At 55.1% G+C, this 25,829-nt stretch overlaps 1 protein-coding gene across 1 annotated transcript; it reads left to right on the forward strand.

The window, feature by feature from the left end:
- SLC13A2 (solute carrier family 13 member 2) lies at positions 1 to 24,498 on the forward strand. Its single transcript, XM_039253591.1, has 12 exons — positions 1 to 102; positions 15,624 to 15,752; positions 16,510 to 16,646; positions 16,752 to 16,957; positions 18,166 to 18,346; positions 18,495 to 18,617; positions 20,937 to 21,155; positions 21,383 to 21,471; positions 21,743 to 21,864; positions 22,971 to 23,132; positions 23,709 to 23,846; positions 24,328 to 24,498. The coding sequence occupies exons 1-12, from the start codon at positions 1 to 3 to the stop codon at positions 24,496 to 24,498; spliced, it is 1,779 nt and encodes a 592-aa protein (XP_039109522.1).
- The last annotated feature ends 1,331 nt before the right edge of the window (positions 24,499 to 25,829 follow it).

Raw genomic sequence — 25,829 nt, forward strand, 5'->3', positions numbered from 1 at the left:
ATGGCCACCTGCTGGCAGGGCCTGTGGGCCTATCGCTCCTACCTGATTGTGTACTTGCTGCCCATTTTCCTGCTGCCTCTGCCCATCCTCATCCCCATGAAGGTAAGGCCTTGGGGTTCTGGGCGCAGACAGACTCCAAAAGGGTCGGGGGGGGGGGGCGGTGGCCGGCAAAGCTTCTGGGCAATAGCTGGGCACCTTAGGACCAGCAGAGCCCACTCAGCACCCCCTCTCCTGGGAACGAGAGACTATGACCTGGCCCTCCTGAGGCTGAGGCTTACGAGGGCAAAGGAGGCTTTGGCTTGGCACTCGGCAGCAGTGGCCCGATGTCAATTGCTCAGATGCACTCGAAATCTACTGCCCTGAGAGACAGGAAGCCAGTTCCACAAAGAAGGTGCAGGTGGAAGCCGAGGGGGTTATCTGCCTACTGTGTGCTCCCCCAGCCCTGGACTGGGCTCAGTGGGGCGCGAGACAGGGGCAGGAAGGGGGTAGAAGGAAGCTGGCTTCAGGCAGTTTGCGGCTTTAAGAATGTAAACAGAAAGAGAAAGAGCTCACCTGGATCCCAAGGGCTAAGTCAGCGGAGGGAGAGGAGTGGGAACTGGATGGACAGGACTCGGCCAGTTGGCACCGTAGACCCCATACCCCGGACGGAGGGAGAGCTACCCCAGCCTCCTGCTTCCCTCCACCGGGCAGCAGGTGCCATACTTTGGCTCCCATTTATTGGAGCCCCCACCACAAACCCTGTACTGTGCACCCAGTAACCCTTCCTCTCATCTTTCGCCCCCCTTCCCCCCACCATGGACCCTTCCTCTCATCTTAAGAGGTGGGTCTGACTGTCCCATTTTACAGATGGGAAAAGTGAGGCTAGGTCACTTACCCACATCCCGAGGCAGATCCTGGTTTCATGGAGCTTGGAGATTATACACGTTGGAGGCCACCTTGTAAGGAAAAGAACATAAAATTATGAATCTGAGATTATGGGGCTTTGGGACAGGTCAGTTCAGGAGGAGGGTCTTGAAGTTCAAGCTTCATAGCAGGTCACAGAATTAGAAAGTGGCTGCGCTGGGGGTGTGGTCTAGCTCCAAAGGCTGTGCTGACTTCTCTCCACCCTGCTGCTTCCCGAAATCGAATCCCAGCTCTGGCCCCACCCCACAATCCCAGCACTGCCCACTAGCTCTTTTCTTGTTACAGATAAGGAAATCGAGGCAGGCTTTTTGTTCGTGGTATCCCAAAGGGGTGAGGGACTGGGAGTGGCGGGGCCCAACTCCTGGGCCCCTGACACTTGGTAAGTGATAAGGCCTGGCTGATCTTTGAGATAACTCTCGTCTCAGGCCAAAGCCAGTGACATCTCTGTGCTGGGGACCCATCGGATGGGTTCTCAGGTTGGGCCAAGTGTGTTAACCACGGGAGGAAGGACAGACAAGGGGCCGTGATTCCCATTTTGCTCCCCAGGTAGGTACAGCCCAGAAAGATCCAGTAATTGCCCAGCGTCACACAGGAAAGCCCGAGTCAGAACTAGAAGGCAGATCTCCTGGCGGGAGAGCGGTGCGTCAGGGCTCCCGACTTCCCTGGGCTGCGCCCAGTCAGGCTGCCTGCCTGTGTCCTGACTCAGATGAAGTGCTCCTGGCCCTCCAGTGGGGCCCTGGATACCAGCTCCTCTCCGGGACCTTGCTCCTGTAATTATCCTCTCTCTCTCTCTCTCTCTCTCTCTCTCTCTCTCCTGCCTCATCAATTTCTCCCTCTCTGCCTAATCTCTTCCATTAGCATACAAACCTGGGACGCTATCTCTCACCTTAAAAACCAAACCCTCCTTGCATCCCACATCCCCCTCCGGAGGCCGGCTGTCTCTGACTCTCACAACGAAGGCCTCGAAATCTGTCTGTCCGCACGCGCCTTTCCTTACGACAGCTCCAATCTCTGGGGCCCCTGGGTGGCTCAGTCGGTTAAGTGTCGACTTCAGCTCAGGTCATGATCTTACAGTTCGTGAGTTTGAGCCCCACGTGGGGCTCTGTGCTGACAGCTCAGAGCCCGGAGACTACTTCAGATTCTGTGTCTCCCTCTCTCTCTGCCCCTTCCCGCTCATGCTCTGTCTCTCAAAAATGAATACACATTTTTAAAAATTAAAAAAAAAAAAAGATTTTATTTTTAAGTATTCTCTGTATCCAACATGGGGCTTGAACTCACAACCCCAAGATCAAGAGTTGCATGCTCTACCGACTGAGCCAAACAGGTGCCCCCAGAGCCATTCCTGACTCCACTTTTCCTTTCATTTCCACATGGCACCAGGGGGTCCTGTTGACTCGATATCCATGAAATATGTTTTTGAGAGAGAGAGAGAGAGAGAGAGAGAGAGAGAGAGGGCATAAGTGAGCAAGGGGCAGAGAGAATCCCAGAAGTGTCAGAGAGAGAGAGAGAGAGAGAGAGAAGCAGAGCTCACCGGAAGTGGGGCTCCAGCTCACCTGCTATGGGACTCGAACTCGCGAACTGGGAGATCACCACCTGAGCTGAAGTCAGATGCTTAATGACTGAGCCACCTCAATGCCCCCTCCACAAAACGTTCTGAATGGAATCACCTGCCGCTGCCCGCATGTGACTCCAGGCCACCATAGCCCTGCTCTCCCTGTTCCCAGGACCATTCTTCACCCAGCCACTGCCCTGCGTAAGCCCTTACACAGGCTTCCTGTCCAACTTGAAGCCAAACCCAAACCTCTTAGGGTCTAAGGGCAGACCCCCTAGTCTCTAATGCCTCGTACCCTACCTCTCGTTCACTCTGTCCCGGTCTCACCAGCTTTCTCTGTGCTCCTCAAATTGCGCATCCCCCTGCCTTGAAATGTTCTTTCCCAGATGAGTGCTTCTCATTCCTTAGGTTTCAGCCTAAATGCACCTCCTCAGAAAAAGCCTTCTCTGACTGCCACCAGGCCAGCCCTAAAACCTCTCGAGAGACAGAGAGACAGAGAGAATTCCAAGCAGGCTCTGCTCTGGCAGCGCAAAGGCCTATGCAGGGCTCGAACCCATGAACTACAGGATCATAACCTGAGCTGAAACCAAGCATCAGACGCTTAATCAACTGAGCCACCCAGTCACCCCAGATGAATTTGTTTCTTTTCTCTTTATTCTCTAATAACTCTCTATACTAGAGTACAGGCTCCGTGAGAGCAGCGACTTTGTCTTTTGTCCGTGCACAGTCCCTGGTAGCTGGCACATAGTAGGTGCTCAACAAATACCTGTCGAATGAATGCATGAATGTGGGCAAAGCGGAGTCTTGAGTCCCTGCTGTCTGCAGTGAGTCCCCAAGCTTCCTATGCCTCTGAGTCCTGAAGTGGGAAAAGGGAGCCCCAGACTAGGCTCAGACTGGTGTCTGTGTTATAATAGTTATAATAGTTGACGTTTGCTGAGTAGAGTTTACGTGCCCGTCTTTGTGCCAAACACTGCAAAGCACTAGCACATTTATTTCTCACAATAACTTCTCAGTTACTATGAGGTTACTACTATTACCCCATTTTACAGTCATATAAATTGAGGCCCAGGGTAGTCAAGTACTTTGTCTAACGTCCCAGCTAGAGAAAGTCCAGGTCTAACCTGGGAGCTGGCCTTGGGGATCTCTGCCTGGGGCTGTCCAGGGATACAGGGCGGTGGCCTTATTGTGAGTCACCTCTTAAGCCACCTGCCCTCACGTCCGTCCAGCCATCGGCCACTCCTTCCGCTCTGGTGCCGCCAGGGATGTCTGTGGGGCTCCTGCTCTGGGCCGGGGGTTCCTGAGAAGGAATCCAAGGTGCTGTTCTCCAGTGACTGTCAGTGTAGAAGTGCCATCAGTGGTCACCCAGAGGTATAGCCAGAAGGCCGAGGAGCTCAGAGGAAGGAGGAAACCCTTCCAAATAAGTCAGGGGAGAATCCACAGCAGGTGATGTTTGAGTTGGGCCTTGAAGGCCGAGTGAGATTCCAACAGTCAGAGGCATCCATAGAGGGCAGGCCAGGTGGCGACAGGGGCAGCAGCAAAGGTGTGGGGGCTGGAATCGTGGGGGGCGTTCGAGGAAGAGCCGCAGAATCCTTGAAATGCTCGTCACCCTCTGTGGAAGCAGCAGATGCTCGTTCTAGAGCGAGGCAGGTCAGAGCCTTCACTGATTTTTCCAAAAGGCATAACATGAGTTATCAATGAACCCAGGGGAAACTTCTTAGCCAGATCATCAGGCACCAATGTGGGGACAGTGAGGCCTGGGACGTCCTCACTGCTCCCCCAACCCTGTATGTAACCAGACAGTGAAGAGGCCCATCGGTGAGCCAGTAACCTTACGTCCGTCCCTTCATTCACCCATTCGTTCCCTCATTAGGGAACGTGTACTATGTGACAGGGACTGTTTGGGTGCTGGGGGCTGTGGGGCGGGGGGCAGGGGGAAGACACACAAAAGCATCCACTGTCCTTGTTGTGAAAACCATAAGGGACATGCTGCTCTGGATAAGGTGGTCAAGGAAGGCCTCCTGGGGTAATGACACTTACCCTGGGACCCTAATGGCAAGTAAGACCCAGGCAAGCACAGCTCTGGGCGAAGAGCTGTCCAGGCAGAGCGGGCGCTGCAGAAGCCCAAGGGCAAGGGTGAGCTTGGCAAGGTGAAGGGATAAACAGAAGCCAGTGTGGCGTGGGGGCCAGTGAGGACAAGACGGTGTAAATTCACTTAGAGAGGCAGGGGGAAGCCAGCCAATGTCGTCAGCCCTGCGAAGCCAGGGGAAGGAGTTTAGGGTCAAAATGCAGGTGCCCCGCCCCGCCCCGGGACTCGATGGGCCCATCTGTAAAAAACAGTCTCCTAGGGGCACCATGTTGGCCCGGACAGAGCTTAGCTGAAATCTAGATCGTATTTACAAGAAGAGCAGAGGGCAGGATTTCTTCATCTGAATCAGCTGCGCTTCTAGAATATTCTTGAGAACAGTACATTGTGTACGGGCACGCGTGTGCTTTGAAATTTGTGTAATTAAAACACCCTTACCATGAGCTGTCCCTGAATCCCAGAGACGGGGCAGGACTCGGATGATTCACCCCGGGCATAAAGACTGTACAAGGAATTTGGACCTCAGTTCCGGGGCCCACCTCGATCTTTTGAGACTTCCAGGCCCTCGGTCAAGAAGGCAGGGTCCAGGGCATAAAACAGGGATTTGGGAGCCAGATAGATGTGGGTTCAAATCCACTTTGCAGCATGGACAGTAGTGTTGCCTCACTGGCCTTCTCCCCTCTGAGGGGTTCGCTGGACCCTCTGCGTCTTGTCTGAATTCCTAACCCCTGGAACACAACTAGCGCCGGGCACTTCTTTTGTTAATTTATTTATTACTGTTTATTTATTTTTGAGAGAGAGAGACAGAGCGCGAGCAGGGGAGGGAGACACACAATCCGAAGCAGGCTCCGAAGCTGTCAGTACAGAGCCTGACGCGGGGCTCGAACCCACAGAGTCTGAGATCATGACCTGAGCCGAAGTCAGATGCTTAACCTTAGACTGACAACCCACCCAGGCGCCCCTGGCCCCAGGCACTTCTTTTCCAGAGATGACTGCTGTTCACATGGGCCATTGTCCTCACAAGGGGGCCTCGGTGTTCCCGCCTACGAAGCAGGAAGGTGGGGGGCGGCTGGTCACCCCCACAGGAGCAGTGAGGTGGAATCCAAATTGTGGCCACCAGCAGCACTGGGACTAGGTGGAGACAGGCTTCTGGCCTCTGCGGGGCTCAGGAGCAGGATGAGAAGCACCCAGCCTCCAAGGCTAGGGGAGTCCCTGGAGGAGAGAGAGAAATCTCCCTGGCTTGGATTTGTGCCCCAATGACCAAAGTGTGACCTATCAGCGCCTGCTCGGTGAAGGTCAAGAATGGGAAAGCAAGGCAGAATCTTAAACAGTACAGTTTCCTGGATCTAATCCAGCAGCGAGACCCCGGGGCTGTGGCAGGGATCAAACCCACGGAGTGTGGGAGTGCTTGGCTCATTGCACTCCTGCCTGCTGGTTTGGTCGTTGGTGGACACAGGCAGGCCTGGCCTCGTCCCAGACTGTGAGGTCAGGGCTCCGCCGCCCCCCCACCCCGCCGCAGCTTGTCTTCTCAGACACTCAGAGCCGCATTGTTTCCTTTTGCCCTCTTGGAACAGAAGATGATGGCACCCCCTCATTCCCATTACGGTGCAGAAATAAACAAAGATCTCCCAAATGAGATCAGGCAAAGGATAGGGAGGGAGTCAGCCACCATCGCTTGCTTTTAGTGGAGCCTCCAAGGCAGGAGGGGGGTGGGAACGGTTTCAAGTGGAGAAGGGGAGGCTTCGGGTGTGCCCTGACCGGAGGCTATTGGCAGGGGAGGCTGGCGGGGGGCTGACAGACGCGGCGCATCCCGTGTGATGGGTTAAGGATGCATAGTTGGCTTTCACGGCTTGGTCCTGAGTTGGAAGTGGGGGGTAGCGAGTGGGGGCAAAGATGGGGGTAGCTGGCGTTCACTGAGCAAATGTCTGGGTCAATTGCTGGGGAGGTTGTGGTTGGGCCCCCCACCCCCTGGCTGGTGGCCGCAGAGGCTGTAGGGCAGATTTTTATATATGGACTGGCCATTGTCCGCTTTGTGTATTCAGTCTCCCAGAAAGGTGAGGCATTCAGCATGGATGGGCCTATTGTTGCTGGAAGAACATCACCCCCCCCCCCCCAGCCTGCTCTGCACCTCCTGCCCCAAGCCCCTCCAGCCTACCTCCCCTCCTGTCGTCACTGCCATGCATCTAGACACCAGGACAGGCACCGGGGCCTTCTCTGTCTTCTACCATCTCTGGAGTCGGTCCTTTCCCTCTATCATCACCGCTCTGACCTGCTCTGGGCCCCTGTCACCTACCCACGGGACCCGAAACATGGCCTCTTGGAGCACCCTGACGCCTCCTGGACCCCCATCCTGTGTCTTCCAATTCGTCTGCCACAATATAGCAGGTGTGAGCTCCCTATTTTATTTACAACATTTTTAATATTTATTTATTTATTTATTTTTGAGAGAGAGAGCGTGCATGCACGAGCAGGGGCAGGGCAGAGAGAGCTGGAGAGAGAATCCCAAGCAGGCTCCACGCTCAGTGCAGAGCTCAGCACGGGACTGGATCCCGCCACTCCGGGATCGTAACCTGAGCTGAAATCAAGAGTCGGACGCTCCCCCGACAGCTGCCCAGGTGCCCTGCTCCCTATTGTCATCTTTAGATGATTTATCTATGTAATTAGATGGCATACTCACCTTGCACAAAATTCAACGGTACCAAAGAGTGAGACGGAGAGGTCGCCCCCTCACTCTCTGCCCCAGTGCCCTTCCTGATGGCAATCTTGGTGCCCAGTATAGCGTGTATCCTCACCCTTGGGAATCAGTGGGGGAAAATTCAGGAGCTTGGATAGGAAAAAAAAACTATTTTTTTAATCAATAACCTAAAGAAAATTTAGTACTTGCTTCTGTTAGGAATGTAGGTAACAAGCCACAATAGTATTTTTTTTTTTAACATTTATTACTTTTGAGAGAGAGAGAGAGAGAGAGAGAGAGAGAGCTGGGGAAGGGCAGAGAGAGGGAGACACAGAATCCCAAACAGGCTCCAGGCTCTGAGCTGTCAGCACAGAGCCTGACACGGGGCTCGAACTCAAAAACCATGAGATCATGACCTGAGCCAAAGTCAGATGCTTAACTGACTGAGCCCCCCAAGCGCCTCACAAACCACAATAGAATTAACCGTGCCTTTGACTTTGCCACCGGTAGAAGTCACAGATATTTTCACATTGTATTACAGCTGTTGCAGGTACCTTGAAATCTTGTTTATGTTAATCATGACTGGAATTTTTTTTTTATTGTTAATGTTTTTTACTTATTTCTGAGAGAGAGAGAGAGAGAGGGAGACGCAGAATCTGAAGCAGGCTCCAGGCTCTGAGCTAGCTGTCAGCACAGAGCCCGACGAGGGGCTTGAACCCACGAACCATGAGATCATGACCTGAGCCAAAGTTGGATGCTTTACCAATTGAGCCACCCAGGCGCCCCTCATGACTGCAATTTCAGTAGCTGTTAGCCGGTGAAAGTCTTATTAGCTAAGAAAGAGTGACGTATATCATTATCTAGCCCATCTTTCATATTGTAATAGCTGTATTTCAATACAGTTGGCTTCCTTAGTAATTCTATGCATTTTATTTAATGGATTTAAAAATATTATTCTTTTATTTTTTAAGCTTATATATTTATTTATTTTGAGAGAGATCGAGAGAGAGCACCCATGCAAACAGGGGAGAGGCAGAGAGAGAGGGCAAGAGAATCCCAAGCAGGCTCCGCACTGTCAGTGTTGAGCCTGACACGGGGTTTAATTCCACGCTTCGTGAGATCATACGCTGAGCTGAAATCAAGAGTCAGACGCTTAACCGACCGAGTCACCCAGGCGCCCCCAAAAAACATTATTCTGAGAAGTAGTTAGAAGACTTCATCAGGCTGCCAAGGGGAACTTGGTACAAAAAACAGGTAAGAATCCCTGAATCAGAGATTTTCCCATGTATATGCGAACACATTTAAAAATACGCACATATTTTTATTTTATTTTATTTTTTTAAATTTTTTTTAATGTTTTATTTATTTCTAGGAGAGAGAGAGAGAGACAGCGTGAACAGGGGAGGTCAGAGAGAGAGGGAGTCACAGACTGAAACAGGCTCCAGGCTCTGAGCTGGCAGTCAGCACAGAGCCCGATGCAGGGCTCGAACCCACGAACCGCGAGATCATGACCTAAGCGAAAGTCGGACGCTTAACCGACTAAGCCACCCAGGCGCCCCATACGCACATATTTTTAAAAAGCACAAGTGGTAGCATCAGTGTAACCTGACCACGTCACTCTCTCTTCTTAAAACCCTTTGAGGGCCCCACTTTTTACCCCGGTCTTCCAGATAAAGTCCTACATCTCTCCCCAAGGCAGACACAGTCTTTTCCAAGCATTACACCTCTCCAAGAATGCATCGAAATCTTTGATGCCTCATCTGTTCCATTTCTGCTTACTCCCTCACCTCAACACCCACCCACTGAACTCCTATTCATCCCTCAGCACCCATCCCTCTGGAAGCCTTCCTCAGCCCAGACAGAGAGAGGCTCAGGAAAGGGCCCCTTCTCCTCTGGGATCCCACTGGCCTCTCCTTCGCCATGGTGCCTGGCAGGCGGCCACTGAGTGTCTCATCTCACCCCCCAGACCTGGGAGTGCTCACTGCCAGCAGCATCCCTACTTACCCGAGGGCAGAGGGGCAGTGGGAGTGACCTGCCGTGCGCCAACCCATCCCACCTCCCTGGGTTAACCTTCAATCAGCAGGAGTCAGCTATGATACCTCTGAGACGACAGGCACATCCAATGCTCTATGCCCGTGACGGGTAAAGGCCGTGATGTCAGCAGGTCCCACACCTTGCCCACACCCCGGGTCCAGAGTCTGCCCTGGATTCTCTGGAAGCTGCATCTCCTTTGGTGCCTCGTGCATCCACCCTGGTTCCCTAGGGGCCCAGGAGCACGTTCAGCTCCCAACGCCAACCCCGCCATCTGCTCATAGTCACCTGTAGTCCTTTAGGACATATGCCTTCATATTCACATCCTTTATCCTTGTAGCTGCCCAGTGAGGCAGGTGTTTCTTTTATTCCCATGTGTAGAGAAGGAAGCCGTATAAAGGAGATAAATGTGCGCACAGCTGGAAATGATCAGTGTTGCTGAGGAAAGGAAGGGAAGGGAAGGGAAGGGAAGGGAAGGGAAGGGAAGGGAAGGGAAGGGAAGGGAAGACAATGGCTGAGAGAGGTTAAGTAACTTGCCCAAGGACACAGCCATAAAACTGGGCCTGGACGCACAGGTTTCCTGACCTCTGACCTGTGTTTCCCATTACAAAAGAAGCAAGCTGCCCGTCTTGGGATTTGGAAGCCCTCTGCGTGTTATCTCTTCTGTCCACACCCATCTGTGGCCCCCGGTGGGGGCATTTGGAGTCCCCGAAGGCCAGGGCTGGGCCTGACTCATATCTGTACCCCCAGTGCCTGATATTCATTCTCCACATAGTGTGTGTGAGTCTGCTCCATCTAGGTGCCTGGTGGGGTGGAACAGACTCAGGCTTCGTACCCCCTAGAGAGTATGCTCTGATGAAAAAAAAAGGTTGAGGTTCATCAAGAAATTCATGAAACTAAGTGTTTCATTACAGACTGTGATGGGTGCTCTGCAGGAGGTACAGGGGCCTGATGTGTGAAAACGGGGAATATAGCCGAGCCTGGAACCCATGGAGGATTCCCTGAAAAAGGAATACTTGAGTTAAGATCTCAAGAATAAGTAGACATCACCTGGGCAAAGTGGGGAGGGAAGCGAGAAAAGCATGTGCAAAGGCCCTGTGGCTCCAGGGAGGGTGGAATATTTGAGGAGCTGGAAGAGGGCCAGTGTGGCTGGAGCAGAGAGCAAGGAGAGGCTCAAATCAGCCCTGAACTTCTCCTGAGAGCAGCCAGACACTCTGAAGGGATCTCAGCTGCTTTGAGGTGAGTGTGTCTGTGCTGTTGGATCGGGGTGGATTAAACAGACTTGTGACTCGCGATCACTCTCCCTGCAGCAAGGAGAAGAGATTTCAGGGGCAAGAGAGGAAGAGAGGTCTTGTAGGAGTCTTGGTGGCAGATGCTGGGGCTTGGACCAGGATGGTGGCCGAGAGTTGGAGAGAAGTCAGTGGGTACATGTGAGGCATACAACCAGCAGGAGTGTAGAGCTGGAGCAGGGAGGGGCTTTGCTGAATGAGTGCCTGATGAACAGCTGGGGGGCCCAGCTCCCAGTCGCAGGCACTCCCCAGGGCTTGAAGAGAATGGGGATCCAAACAGGATGCTTCCTGGGGCAGGTGTTGGGGTGACGCACGTGGGACCAGCCGGGGGCGAGAGACGCAGAGGGGAAAAGCCTCGCTCCCTGTCCTCGGGAGCCCGTAGACGGATACTGAGAGAGGAGCAAAACCTCAGCCAAGGAACAGAGCTGGAGAACCCCCCCCCTTACTGGCCTGTGCAAGGGAGCGACTGAGGCAGAAAGAAGCACTTGCTGCCAGAAAAAACTCTTCCCTGCTGGCATCTGAGCTCCAGGAAGGCCACCACAGACAGTGGCACCTGCTGCGACTATGAGAAAGACATGCGCGGTGCGGTGCTGGAGGCTGGGAAGCTGCCGGTGGCCAGAGTGTGACCCCCCACCCCCTCTGGGTCCCACGCCGCAGGTGCTAGCTGAGCATGGCCAGCGCAGGTTCCTTCCTCACCTCTCAGTGGGAGCGGTGAGAGCCGCCGCCCCGCGGAGATGTGAGGAGGAAAGGAGAGAGAACATATGCAGAGCGCCCACCCGACGTCCCCAGCCTCCGTCACTTCCTCACTCCGGCTCACACCCCATTGCTGGGGCTAGTAGAGACCCCTGCTCCCGCCCAGAGAGTCATTCCACACAGAGATGGACCTAGGAGTTCAGAAAATTCCCAAGGCGATCCAGGGAAGCCACTATCGTAGATGCTAGATAAATTTCTCTGTTCTTTGCCTTAAGGTGGGGATGTCACTGGGCCCCAAGGGCGCAAGAGCACCAGGCTGGGGTGGTGGGGGGAGCGCCGCAAACAGACTAGGTAGGCCCCTCGCCGCTGACCAAACCCAAACGCAGAGGGGTGAGCGGGAGGTGAAACAAGAAAAGAATGAACTTCAGCGAGGCCACCACCCAGAAGATAGCAGACGAACATCTCAAAGACCGTCTCCAAGGGCTGAAAGCACTTCCAGGTTCATATAAGGAAAATGTGGGACAGGGGCGCCTGGGTGGCTTAGTTGGTTGGGCGTCCGACTTTCGCTTAGGTCATGATCTCGCGGTTCGTGGGTTCGAGCCCCGCGTCGGGCTCTGTGCTGACTGCCAGCTCAGAGCCTGGAGCCTGTTTCAGAATATGACACACACTCTATCTCTGACCCTCCCCTGCTCACGCTGTCTCTCTCTCTCTCTCTCTCTCTCCTAGAAATAAATAAAACATAAAAAAAAATTTTTTAAAAAGAAAATGTGGGACAAAGGTCGGGGGCACGTTCCGTTGGGCAGTGAAGGTCAGGTCAGTCACTGTCTTGGGGTCAGTCGCGTGGGTCTTGCTGATATCAAGGCAGTTCTGATTGCTTCGGGGGGTAGTTTTGGTCCTCATCACTGGAGGCTTTGCCAGTCAAGTCTTTTGCCTGAGCTAAGAGATAAGCTGGAAAGAAGAATTCGAATCAGTTAGAAAATACAGACTGAGGTCAGAATGGAGGAGGCTGAAAACCTCCGTCAGGGATTCTAACCCATTTCTGAGTCATGAATACCTTTGGCTGTCAAGTAAAGATTAGAGACTCTTCTCAGAATATTGCTTTAAAATGCACAAAATAGGGGCGCCTGGGTGGCTCAGTCAGTTAAACGTCCGACTCTTCACTTCGGCTCAGGTCACGATCTCACGATTCTTGAGTTCGAGCCCCGCTTCAAGCTCTGCAGCTCAGAGCCTGCCTAAGATTCTGTCTCCCTCTCTCTCTGCCCCTCCCTCTTGCTCCCTATCTCTCTCTCTCAAAATGAATTTAAAAATAAAATAAACTTTAAAATGCACAGAATAAGGGGCTCCTGGGTGGCTCAGTCGGTTAAGTGCCCGACTCTTGGTTTCGGCTCGGGTCATGATCTCACGGTTCGTGGCCTCGAGTCCCGTGTCGGGCTCTGCACTGATAGTGCGGAGCCTGCCTGGGGTCCTCTCTCCCTCTCTCTGCCGCTTCCCCATTCTCACGGTCTCTGTCTCTCTCAAGATAAATAAACACTTTTGAAAAATAAAATACAATGCACAAAACAAAATGCCTAGGATTATAAAGAAAACCAGTTACATTGGAATACAGTAATGAAAACCTGAAAAAACATTGCAACTCAGAAATGCATTAAGATCAAGTGTTGGCATAAGTACCATAATTTCAAAAACAGTGATGGATACAAGCAATATTTTGAGATACAGATCTGAGAGAACAGCGACAAGGGATCTGTGCACGTATCCGACGGCTGGGGGCCACGGTGGGGACTGTGACAAAGCCAGCAGCAATGCCACCAATGGCAGCACGGCTTTGCCGCCTCTGTTTGGAACCTCAGTTAGATGTTAGCTCCAAGATGAAATGCTTTTCCCTCAAACGCCTTGGAACTCCACGCCCCAGTTAAGAATCCTATGACCCAGGAAGGACAGGTCAGAAAATTATGCCACGTCTAGACAGGACTGCCCACAAAGGTAGGATGGAGACACAGAGCCGCGGCCACCAGGGCCACAGAAGGCTTCTGGATAGAACTCTGCAACCGCTTTTGGGTTTGATCCAGAGACACATAGACATTGGAAGAGGAGGAGGGGGACGAGGGGAAGATGTCAAGGGGTAGGGGAGCCGCCCGCTGAACACACTGGAGCTCCCTGGGGGAGGTTTCACTGTTAACATCTCTCTCTGCAGCACGGGAATAGGGTCTCAGAAGACCTATAGGGAAAGCGGGGCTCGAACTCACGAACCCTGAGAACATGACCTGAGCCGAAACCAAGAGTCAGATAGATGCTCAGTTGACTGAGCCACCCAGGCGCCCCAGGAAGGTCGTTCTGTTTGAATTCAGAGCCCCAGGGCAGCGCCATACACCCCACTAGTCACAGAGAACCTAAGGCCGGAAGACAGCCCACAAACTGTGAGGGACTGAGCTCAGGGTAGAAGGCGGAGGCTGAGGCTCAAGAGACAAATGGCCTGGCTTCATGACTTGCTCGCGCGCGACGCTGAGACATTGACTCCGTTTATTTGTGCCTTCGTTTCTTCATCCGTGGAATGGGAACGAGAGTTGTAACCTCACTGAGCAGCTAAATGTGACAGTCCTCTGACTGGAGTACCCAATGCTGGCACGGAAGAGTCCTGGGGCTTAGCGGCGCTTTCCTCTTGAATCAGCAGTGATCATCCACCCCAGCCCCCTCCTGTTCTCTGGCCAGAGAATTCCGAGTGGGTTGGGGGAGGGGGAACACCAGGGTGCAGAGGGGCTGGCCTGCCCTTAGCTCCCAGGGAGGATGAGCCACCTGCCCTGCAAGCCTTGCAGGAGAGGAAGTGCTTGGGGAACAGCAACTTCAGCAGAACGGGCCTCCAGCTGGGGGAGAAGGAGGGGCGGGTCTCTGGGCGAAGGTCAAGGTGGCTCCACCCCTGGGGCCCCAGAGTTCATGTCCTGGGTGAGGAGAGATGGTGGAAATTCCACAATGAGAAAGTGAGCCTGGCATCAGACCTGGCCCTGCGGCTGCGTGCTGTTCCGGTCGACGGGTGCCCCTTCCCTAGAACCCTGGGGAGCCGCCCTTGGAATTCTGCAATCTGCCTGGGTCTTCCTGGCTCTGCCACTCCCTAGTTCTGTGACCTTGACGAGCCCCTTAACCTCCTCAAGCTCCTCTGTAAACTTGGGACCACCACACCCATCTTAATGGCTGTTTGAGTTTCACGGAACCACAAATAGGAAATCACCCAGCTCCTAAAAGTGGCTCAATAAACAGCAGCTTCCTCTCCTCCCACCGCCCACCCCCCTGCCGGCTATACCACCACGGGCCCTTCCCAAACTTAGGGTACTAACAGGGGTGAGGACAGCCTGCACCAGGTGGAGAAAACAAGAGGGCCAGGGGCAGCTGAGACAGGTAAGAGAGGAGGGGCCTCCCAGCCACTGTCCCAGATCTCAGTCCCTTCCATCCCCTCTCAGAGCCGGTGCCCCGGAGGCAGGCGGGGTGGGGCGCTTGAGTGAGGCTTCCTTCTAGCTTATGATTCTCCTGCCCTTCCTCCGGTGGCCCCGTGACACTGGGGACCAACTGTCTGACTTCCCCTTCTGCTCCAGGTCCCCTCCCAGGTCTGAGGTGAGGCCCCCTCCAGACTTGGGGACCCTGTGGGAGAAAGGAGAGCCTCTGGTACCCAAAGACTTCTGAGACTATGACTCGGGGTTTACCGCCTCCCCTCCCCCAATTCCCTGCACAACTCAGGGATGGGGGGAACCTTTCATGTCTTCTATCCATGTGAATGGCACCCCCTGGAATTGTGCGATGCAGTGGTCATGCCGGGCTTGCTCCCACTGTTCGAAAACTTCCCAAGGATTTGGTCATTCAGAAAAGATTTGCTCCGAAGCCTGCTGGGTTCGGAGCTCTAAGCACCTAGATGCCATACGTAGAAGGAGCTCACCTTCTGGGAGAGGAAACAAACATTAATTACATTGTCATGCAAATATACTCTTACAGCCTCTGACAAAGCCAGGGAAGGCCAAGGTGCCAGGCGGGAGTCTACGCTGGCCAGGCCAGGCCCCCAGTCTCGTCTAGATTAGCCCCCATCTCATCCTGGGGAATCCTCACTTTGGCCCACTGTCAAAGGCTGGGTAGGGCCTGATACCCAAATCTAGCCCCTCCGGCCCCTCCAGCGTGGCTGGATCATACCGCCTAGCCTCCCCAAGGTCAACCACAAGGTGGTGAGCGCCTTGCTTTGTTTTTTTGTTTCCGTTTTGAAATGGGACCTTTGGACTCCGTTATCAATGACCGTGGGTTTCACACGCTCTCCCTCCGCTGTTACGAATGGCCTGTTTTCTCTGCGGGGCAGAAGGTGCCATGACTCTGGAACACAGGCCCGCCCCCGCAACAGGTCTGCCACCCCTCTCCCGCCCACAGGAAGCCTACTGTGCCTACTCCATCATCATCATGGCGCTCTTTTGGTGCACCGAGGCTCTGCCCCTGGCTGTCACCGCCCTCTTCCCCATCGTCCTGTACCCCACGATGGGCATAATGGATGCTTCCGAGGTAAGCCTCCCCTTTCATACCTCCAGTATGGAGGGGGTCTGCTCTAAAGCCCTGGCGTTGGAGAAAGACTCAGGGCACACAGAAGAGGGGTCCTCGCCTCTGCTTGGCAGGTCAGGGAGCACTCGAGGAGGAGTCAGCTAGAAGACGCAGGGGGGTGGGAGGGGGCGAGCTCTCTAGAAGCGCGTGGTTGGTGGTGAGAGTTAATTCAAAGTGGACCGGGTGTAGGCTGGGGGTTAGAAAGGCTTGGTGACTCAGGAAAAAGGGCCTTGAAAGTCAGCTAAAGAACTTGTGTTTTCTGGGTTCAGTGACTCTGAAACATGAACGAGCATCAGGATCACCTTCAGGGCTGATGAAAACAAGTTTCTGACTGAGTGGATCGGGGGCAGGGCCGGAGCATTTCAGTCCTAGCAAGCCCCAGGTTGGTGATGATGCCAGCTTACGGACCACACTTTGACAACCACGGCCATAGTTTCCAGAACCAGCACTAAATCCTCTAGCTCCTAGTCAACGGCTTGAAACATGAGTGGAATCACCCTAGATTATCTCGGACCCACTGCTGAGGGGAGAGAGAAGGAGTTTGGCAGGACGAGAGGAACCTGGTTAATATTAAGCGGAAGGTGATCCAAAGACCGTTTCCCTTTGGTTCCGAGAGCCCAGGGGACCAGCCTCTGTTTGCGGGAATGTCAGTGACGGTGGCTTGCGCCCAGGGGCACAAGGGGAGACCGCCTCCTGCCTCTCAGCTGTCCCTGTCCCCCAGGTGTGCATCGAGTACTTTAAGGACACCAACATCCTGTTCGTCGGGGGGTTGCTTGTGGCCATCGCTGTGGAGCACTGGAACTTGCACAAACGCATTGCCCTCCGCGTGCTCCTCATCATTGGCGTCCGGCCTGCCCTGTGAGTTCCCAGGACTGGGGACCCCGGAGCGGGTGGTGTGTGGGGTATCCAGTCCCTCCAGGGGCACGGGAACACCAGCCAGCGTGTCCATCTGTCTGTCCCTAGACTGCTGTTGGGCTTCATGTTGGTCACGGCCTTCCTGTCCATGTGGATCAGCAACACAGCCACCACGGCCATGATGGTGCCCATCGCGCACGCCGTTCTGGAACAGCTATACAAGACGCCCGCAAGCAAGAATGTAGAGGAGGGCAGCGACAACCCCACCTTTGAACTCCAGGAATCAAGTCCCCAGAAAGACGTGACCAAGCTTGGTGAGAAAGATGAGGCTCTACCCTGCCCGCCCCAACCCCCTGACCCTTGGGGAGGGTCTGGGGTGATGTCCACGACAGGGGTGGTCATCTTGGGGCCTCCAGGGTGAGAAAGGGAGGCAAGATGTACAGTGACCACCTTGTTCTGGTTTGCCCAAGGCTGTCCTAGTTTTATTATTATTACTTTTTTAATGTTTATTTATTTTTGAGAGAGAGAGAGCATGCATGAGCAGAGGAAGGGGGGTGTACAGAGGATCCGAAGCAGGCTCTGTGCTGACAGCAGAGAGCCCGATACGGGGCTCGAACTCACAAACCATGAGATCCTGACCCGAGCTGAAGTCAGATGCTTAACTGACTGAGCCACCCAGGCGTCCCAAGGCTGTCCTAGTTTTTAAAACAACAAGTCCCATGGGGCGCCTGGGTGGCTCGGTCAGTTGAGCGTCCAACTCTTGATTTCGGCTCAGGTCATGAGCCCAGGGTCGTGGGATCTCACAGCGAGTCAGGATCCACTGTGCATGGAGCCTGTTTGGGATTCTCTCACTTCCTCTCTCTCTGCCCCTCCCCCTGCTCGCACACTCTTTCAACATAAATAATAAACATTAAAAAAAATAAAATAATAAAACATTTTTTTCAGTCCCATGTTCTGGGGCACCTGGGTGCATCAGTCAGTTAAGCATCCGACCTCGGCTCAGGTCGCGACCTCACAGTTTGTGGGTTCGAGCCTCGAGTCGGACTCTGTGCCAACAGCTCAGAGCCTGGAACCTGCTTCGGAATCTGTGTCTCCCTCTCTCTCTGCCCCTCCCCCACCCGGACTCTGTCTCTCAAAAATGTATAAACGTTAAAGAAAAAAAAAAATCCCATGTTCTGAGAATCTCTTCAGTCCTGGGCAAACCAAGATGCTGGGTCACCACGGGAGGCAGAGAGCTACAGTCTGGGTCGGCCATCAGGGGTCCAGACTCCATTCACCCTGTGTGGTTTGGATAGTCCTTTTCCATTGTCTGTGTCTCTGTCTCCCTCTCTCAAGAGAGAGTTTGGGCCATATGGTGTCCGAGGGTCAACCCAGCCTGAGACTTCCTTGCAGAGTCTGTACAAGCCCTTGCAGACCTGGATGGGACCCCTGCCCGGGTCTAGGCTGTCTGCTGACAAGGCCCCTCAGAGGCAGCCATGCTCGCCTGCACCCACCCCCCACCGAAGCTCTCCCTTCTTCCCAGATAACGGGCAGGCCCACCCTGTTCCACCTGCGTCCTCAGCACCGAAGGTAGAGAAAGACAGACAGCAGATCCGGTTTAGCCAGGGCATGAGCCTGTGTGTGTGCTACGCAGCCAGCATCGGGGGCATTGCCACGCTCACCGGCACCACACCTAACCTGGTGCTGCAAGGCCAGGTCAACTCGTGAGTGACGTGGGCTGGGGGGGGGGGGGGGGGGGGGGGGGGGGGGGGGGGGGGAGGCAGGGGGGAGGACCCGCACTGCCCCCAGGAGGCAGCTGGGGCCTGGCGGTCCCCGGGCAATGTCACAGCAGCAGCCCATATCCCCCTTCAGGCTCTTCCCTCAAAACGGCAACGTGGTGAACTTCGCCTCCTGGTTTGGCTTTGCTTTCCCCACCATGGTCATCTTGCTGCTGCTTGCCTGGCTGTGGCTGCAGGTCCTCTTCCTGGGGTTCAAGTAAGTGGTGGACTGAGCAAAAGAAGCCCAGGCGCCCGCCCTTACCCTCTGGCAGCTTCTGGTTGGGTAACCAGGTCACCACTGTGGCAAAGGATAGAATCACCTCCCAAGACCTCTCTGTGCACCTGGCAACCCCCATTTGAGCCATTTACTGGGTGGAGAGTAAACCCCATTTAGCAGATGAGCAAACTGAGGCTCAAGGAGTGGTATACAGCTAGATTTGTCCGTGCTGTAGACAAAATGTCCATGCTGTAGGTTGAAAACCAGGTCTCCTGATGGCCAGACCTGATCCATCCCATAAAGCTCCACAGTCTGGTAAACGCTTAAGGAGCACACAGTGAACATGGCCAGTTGCAAAAGCATCTGTCGTGCTCTGCTTACATCTGGCCCCACACTAGGCACTGAGAATGCAAGAGGACATCAGGCACAGTCCTGTCCTTGGAGCTCACCATCTAATGGGTAATGGTATGGCAGGGGCCGTGACAGAGGGAAGTCCGGGAGCTGTAGGAACACGGCCCAGGATAGTGGAGATCCCAGAAGGCACTTGGAGGACACGCTGCCCAAAGTGAATATTGTAGAACTAGAAGCCAGCCAGGTAGAGAATGGGGTGAAGACATTCCAGGCAACAGGAACAGCCTGTACATAGGTTAGGTACTGAGGCGAGAAAGAGCACATGTTTGGAAAAACTCTAGTTCTGTTGGTTGAAATGTAAAGAGCAGAAAGGAATATTAGGAGCTGAAGTTGGAGAAGTAGGCAGGGGAAGATTATGGAGGACCCTGTGTGCAACATAAAGAGTTTGGACCTTGCCCTTGAGGCCAAGAGTAATAAATAGGCTTTATTCTTACCTCAAACCCTAGGTTACTGGTAGTGACTAGAAGTCTGAGTTGAAAATCTTGGGTCACCTTGGGGCGCCTGCGTGGCTCAGCTGGTTGAGCATCTGGCTTCGGCTCAGGTCATGATCTAGCGGTTTGTGATTTCGAACCCCATGTCAGGCTTGCTGCTGTCAGCCCGGGGCCGCAGAGCCCGCTTTGGATCCTCTGTCCCCCTCTCTCCACCCCTCCCCGACGTGTGCTTTCCCCAAAATAAATAAATATTAAAAAGAAAAGAAAAAAAGGAAAGGAAAGGAAGAGAAGAGAAGAGAGAAGGGAAGGGAAGGGAAGGGAAGGGAAGGGAAGGGAAGAGACGGAACAAAAGAAAATTTTGTGATTGTGAGACCTTGCTGGAGCTCAGTTGGAATTGAATCTGGGATTGACTGGTGATGTCTGCTACCAGTACAGGTTAGGAGTAGTGATATGAATGCTATTGTGGTATGACTTGTTATTTGCCATTCCTGCCTAGGTGGTGAGGGGGGAATGAAGGAGAGGGGACATTGAAAGTTGTTTTTTTTTTAATTTTTTAATGTTTATTTTTGAGAGAGAGGGAGAGAAACAGAATGCAAGCAGGGGAGGGGCAGAGAGAGAGGGAGACACAGAATCTGAAGCAAACTCCAGGCTCCCAGCTGTCAGCAAAGAACCCGAGGTGGGACTCGACCTCACGAACCAAGAGATCATGACTGAAGTCGGACGCTTAACCGACTGAGCCACACAGGCGCCCTGGAACATTGAAAGTTTTTAAGTAGTGTCTCTGTCCCTTGGAACATTCACTTGGGCAAGGTGCAAGGAGGCTGGATTGAAGCTGGGCGCTGGTACAGGCGAGGTGGGAGTCAAAGAGACCAGCATATGCAAGGCACCGTGGTGGATTCAAAGATGAGTGAAAAACACACAGTCCGTTGGGGAGCTGAGATTTGCCTAAGTGAAAAGTTAGAAGTCAACCTGAGTTAAGCGAGGGGCACACAGGAGTACATGGCAGCCTTCTGTGGCTCTAAGAATGATGTGGGGGGGGGGGGGGTCAGGCTGGCAGGAGGTGGATGCCCGGAAGCGAGTAGGAGAGGGAAGGGAGGATTTCCTGAAAGGCTGTTGGTAGAGGGGAGAGTGAGTTGGAGACAGAAGGAGCCATGGGATCCAGGCCTTTAGATCCATCTCACTCTGGGCAAAGGAGGGCTTAGCTCAAGAGAATCTCTGGAGGGACAGACACTCAATGGGGCAGATGGAGCAGGGCTGAGCATGGAGAAACCTTTCCCTGGAGTCCCAGGCTTGCTTCTGCTAAGAACCACGACTTCCTGAGAGTCTACTGCTCTTCTTCCAGCACGTTGGGTGGGTCCAAGGCCTTCATGTGGCAACCCCAAGGTGGTCTCTGTGGTATAACACAGGCACTCAGAGCCCCTCGCTCCCCTGCCTGGTGCAGGGCCCTCAAGAGCTGCCCCCACCCCTCTGCCTGCAGCTTCCTGAAGAACTTTGGCTTCAGCGGACAGGAGCAGAGCCAAGAGAGGGCAGCCTACCACGTCATCCAAACAGAACACAAGCTGCTGGGCCCCATGACCTTTGCCGAGAAGGCTGTCTCTGTCCTCTTTGTCACCTTGGTGGTGCTCTGGTTCACCCGGGAGCCCGGATTTTTCCTTGGCTGGGGCAACCTGGCTTTTCCCAATGAGGATGGGACAAGGTGAGCATTCCTGGGGAGACAGGGACTCCTTCCGGGGTTCGCTTGGCTAAGGGAAGAGAGAAGGACGCAGGGCCCCCTGGTGCAGACCAGGAGGTAACACAGGTGGGGAGGACTCGTTGAGAGGACTTGGCACCCCTGTGGGAGGGGGTTCGTCTCCACCACCATTCCACCCTATGAGCCCTAGCAGACCTGAGCCACTAAGCCTGCCCTCCTTGCCCCGCTCACAGCATGGTGTCCGATGGGACAGTGGCCATCTTCATTGGCATAATTATGTTCTTGGTGCCCTCCAAGATCCCGGGGCTGACTCAGGATCCAGGTAAGAGCCTGGACGGGGGCAGGGAAGGGGCTCCGGGCAGTACCTGCCTTCTGGCATGGAATGTGCCTTCGACCACACTTGACAGGAGTGATAAAAGCCCAGAGAGGTTGGGATGATTTGACTAAGGTGTAGGGGCTCAGGGCCAAAGTAAGGAGGTTGCCGAACTGAGGGCCCCTCTCGCACATGCATTCGACTCAGATAGGGACCCAAGTGGAGGGGAGGGGAAATCTCTTGGCCCTTGGTGACCCATCCTCCTCTGCCTGGGAAATAGAAAAACCAGGGAGGCTGAAGGCCCCTCCCGCCCTCCTCAACTGGAAGACAGTGAATGAGAAGATGCCTTGGAATATCGTACTCCTGCTGGGTGGTGGCTTTGCCCTGGCCAAGGCCAGTGAGGTGAGAACCCCTGCCCTCTCCCCGGACTGTTTGAGGGACACCCTGTGGCAGGGAAAGAGGTGCCCTGCTTCCATCCCACACAGGGGAGACCTGATCCCCACTAAGGAGCCTCCTTGTGGGCAGAGCCTTTGCACCAGCTGGAGAGACAGGTTGGAGCCTGGCTATAAGAAAGGGCAGGAGGGGCGCCTGGATGGCTCAGTCAGTTAAGAGGGGGCAGGAACACAAGCCACAGGTACCTCTCGCTGTTCAGGTTCTCAAAGCCAAAGGGAAGAGCGACCCCCCTCTGCCAGACAGAATGCAATAGCTTTAGCACCAAGTAGACTAGTGAGCATTGAGTCGACGCCATTGACCCGCGAGGGCCACCAGGGGGCGCCATGATCACACCCAGCCGGGCTTTGGGGATCAGGCCATCCTTCATTTCCAAGAGGAAAATCTCTGAACCTGCACCCCTGGGCCTCAGCGTTCTGGCCAGGCTCATTCAGTGCACAGACAGGAGGCAGCTTCCTCGGGTCAGGGACTGGTGCCAAGGACTCACCCATCAAGTATTCACTGACAGTGCCAAGCGCTGTGCTGGGGGCTGGGTTGGCAGCACTGGATGAGATGAAGTCCCGGCTCCCTGGGACTCACTGTCTGGTGTTACAGATGTGGACAGGGAAAGACCCTGGAGCCCTGATGACTCTGGACTATCCCCATTCTCCTGTCAGCCTCTGGCCCAGCCTCTACCCACCCCTTCTCTCTCCTGGGCTGAAGGAGGCAGGCAGAGGGCTGAGGATGGCCAGGGAGCTCCCAAGAGAGGTTTGGGAGAGCAGGAGCAAATGGAGTTGAAGGTCTTTCCTCCCACCGGGCCCCAGGTTCCCCGAGAAAGCCCTTTGGCCCCCTCTCTGAGCTTCTCATCTGACCCTTCTCCCCACATCCAGATGTTCTTCAAAATCACTTTGAGGGGACCTCCTGGTTCTCTCTGGGTCTCACCTTCCTTCCCAAGCTGCCCTTACTCTGAAGATTCTAGAGAGATATAAGCAGGAACAGGCCCCTCCCAGAGCCTCGGCAGGGGACTCTGGAGCCCCAGGAACCTCCACCTCTCACACACTATCCTCCTCTGTCCACAGAAATCAGGACTGTCCGAGTGGCTGGGGGACAAGCTAACCCCGCTACAGAATGTGCCACCTCCCGCCATTGCCTTCATCCTCTGCCTGCTGATTGCCACCTTCACTGAGTGCACCAGCAACGTGGCCACCACCACACTTTTCCTGCCCATTCTGGCCTCCATGGTGAGCTGGTCCTGCAGGCACACTTCCTCCAGGCAGCCCTCCTGCCTGTCCCCTGAGCTTCCACCCTTCTCCAGACCCTTCAGCTACCTCAGGCCCCAAGGCCCTCTGGCCCCTGACTCACTTCATCCCTGGTGACGTCACCCTTTGAGTATCCTAATGGGCCTCACCGGTGGCCTCGCCCACCTCCGTGGCCCAGCCCCTGTTCTGGTCAGTCCTGAGGTGACAGGTTGAAATTACTCCCTGGAGCGTCCCCAGCCCCTTCCTCCCCTGGCGCGTTCCCGCAGCCTTTGATGACACCCCAGAGCCCTTTTGAGATCCGTTTTATGGGCCCCTCCCCTCACCACGCCCCGCTGGGCAGGGCCACACACTCATCCCCTCCAGAGAGGTCAAGGGGCCCTTCCCAGGTCACCAGTGCCTTCTGACAGAAGTGGTGGGGTTCATGGTCAGAGTCTATGTTTGTTGGGGGGGGTAGGGAAGGCTGTCCCCCAGACAGAGGAAGTGGGCAAACTGGGGGCCCTGTCTTCCTCTCTGGGAAGAGGACTGGGATCAGTTCTGCCCCCCTGTCTCTCCATCCAGGCTCAGGCCATCTGCCTCCACCCTCTCTACGTCATGCTCCCCTGCACGCTCTCTGCCTCCCTGGCCTTCATGCTGCCTGTGGCCACCCCCCCCAATGCCATAGTCTTCTCTTATGGAGGCCTCAAAGTGTCTGATATGGTGAGTAGCAGCGGGACCTGAATGGTTCAGTGCTCCTTCCTGCTCCGTCCACCCTTCTTGGTGCGCCACGAAGAGGCTTAAAGCCGCCGAGATTCTCAGAGTTAAGAGTGAAGCCTGTTGGGCGGGGGGGGCACGATGCCCAGTTGGAGCATCTTCAGACCCTGCCAACCACGTGAGGGGGAGTAGATGGGGAAGGGAATTCAGGGGAGGCTCTCAGGTGCCAGGGCACCTGTACCCAGGGAGAAGGACCCGGCGAGAACAAAGCCCGAGGCCCTGAGCGCTCAGAAAGGGCGTCCTTTTCCCTCCTTAGCACTGGGATTAAAGCAAGAGGGAGTGGGCACGGCCTAGCGCTGCGGGTCTGACCCACAGGAAGACTTCCCAGAGAGAGTTCTGCTCGTCAGAGGGCTCCTGAGCATCCCTAAGGGCTAGGTGCCGGCCCAGCTCGGCAGCCGGTCACTCAGACGGGCTCTCCTCCCGCCAGGCGCGCGCAGGGTTCTTGCTCAACATCATCGGCGTGCTGGTCATCACGCTGGCCATCAACAGCTGGAGCTTCCCCATCTTCAGCCTGCACACCTTCCCCTCCTGGGCCTACTCCAACGCCACAGCCCACTGCATTGCCAGCCAGGCAAACACCACAACACCTCTCCCCTAGACCAGGGTGTCGTCCGGCTGAGCCCAGAAAGGCCCACCTGTTTGCATGCCTCTGAGCCAGGACGGGACACCCAGGCTCTGAGCCCAGTACGGAGAGAAAGGCACATATATGTGGAACCTTGTGTGTGTGTGTGTGTGTGTGTGTGTGTGTGTAAGGAAGGGGTGTGTGTGTCTGTAAGGATGGGGGGGAGGTATCTGTAAGGAAGGGGGGGTGTGGACGGGAGGAAAGTGTGTATATATATGTATGTATGTGAGTGTGTCGCGTGAGAGGCCTGAGAGGGGGTTTCTTGTGTGTGCTCGCGATCCTGGGTGTCTGCTTGACAGTGCGCATGTGTGAGCTCACGGACCACACAACCTGTCCTCTCCAGCACTCCGGGTCCTCGTCTCCCCAGCTGGGTGGGTGCCCAGACCCCCTTTGCACTGTATTTATTGAAACTCGGGGTTAGGGTAGCCTGGGAAGCGGGGGGGGGGGGGGGGGGGGCCAGCAGTTGCCATGGCAACAGCCTCTGGGACCAGCCCAGCTACTGAGGTCTCCCCAGCCTCTCAGGTTTGGGANTGTGAGCTCACGGACCACACAACCTGTCCTCTCCAGCACTCCGGGTCCTCGTCTCCCCAGCTGGGTGGGTGCCCAGACCCCCTTTGCACTGTATTGGGGGGGGGGGGGGGGGGGGGGGGGGGGGGGGGCGGGGGGGGCGGGGGTACCAGCAGTTGCCATGGCAACAGCCTCTGGGACCAGCCCAGCTACTGAGGTCTCCCCAGCCTCTCAGGTTTGGGAGGAGGGTTGGGATATTAGCCCCATTAAAGCCTTTTGCAGTAGAGTCCGGGCTGGTTTTTCACGGCGGTTTCCAGGGCTGGTCCACAGCATGGTTCAGGGCCCAGATTGAAGAGTACGGGGGGAGGGGACTTGGCCTCGGTCCTGTATGGTGGCCCCCTTGTCACCCCTCCCCCTCACGGGAGAAGGTAATGGCCAGGAACCCTTGCCAAGGCCGGCTGGAGTGGGCGCAGCCACCCAGGAAAGCAGCACTGACATCACCAGCCCCGGCTAATTGGGAGCGGCCAGTCCCTGCGTGTCTTTGGAGAAACTGGCCTCCCCGTTCCCAGAGCACTCCCTGGCCATTTACATAAAACTGTCTGCCTCTGCCAATTCCTCCCCGACCCTTCCTCCAGCTTGAAAAACCAGTCCCACTAGACCAGGGGAGGCAGACTGACCCACGCTAGGTGTCCAGAAAGACGGACCCTCACCCAGAAAGGCAGCCCGCAGCGAGAAGGATGCAAGCCCGACTCACGGGAACAGGGTCGAAACGGGCATGGCCTTCGGAGTGCAGGACCAGG

The sequence above is a fragment of the Hyaena hyaena genome, unplaced genomic scaffold (genome assembly GCF_003009895.1).
Source record: "Hyaena hyaena isolate Hyena2069 unplaced genomic scaffold, ASM300989v1 scaffold_10, whole genome shotgun sequence".
Taxonomy (NCBI): domain Eukaryota; kingdom Metazoa; phylum Chordata; class Mammalia; order Carnivora; family Hyaenidae; genus Hyaena; species Hyaena hyaena.

Coding starts and splice junctions, on each gene's coding strand:
- SLC13A2 (XM_039253591.1), top strand. CDS start 1: ATGGCCACCTGCTGGCAGGGCCTGTGGGCCTATCGCTCCTACCTGATT. Junction 21,472..21,742: donor GGGGCTGACTCAGGATCCAG/GTAAGAGCCTGG, acceptor CCTGGGAAATAG/AAAAACCAGGGAGGCTGAAG. Junction 23,133..23,708: donor TGCCCATTCTGGCCTCCATG/GTGAGCTGGTCC, acceptor CTCTCCATCCAG/GCTCAGGCCATCTGCCTCCA.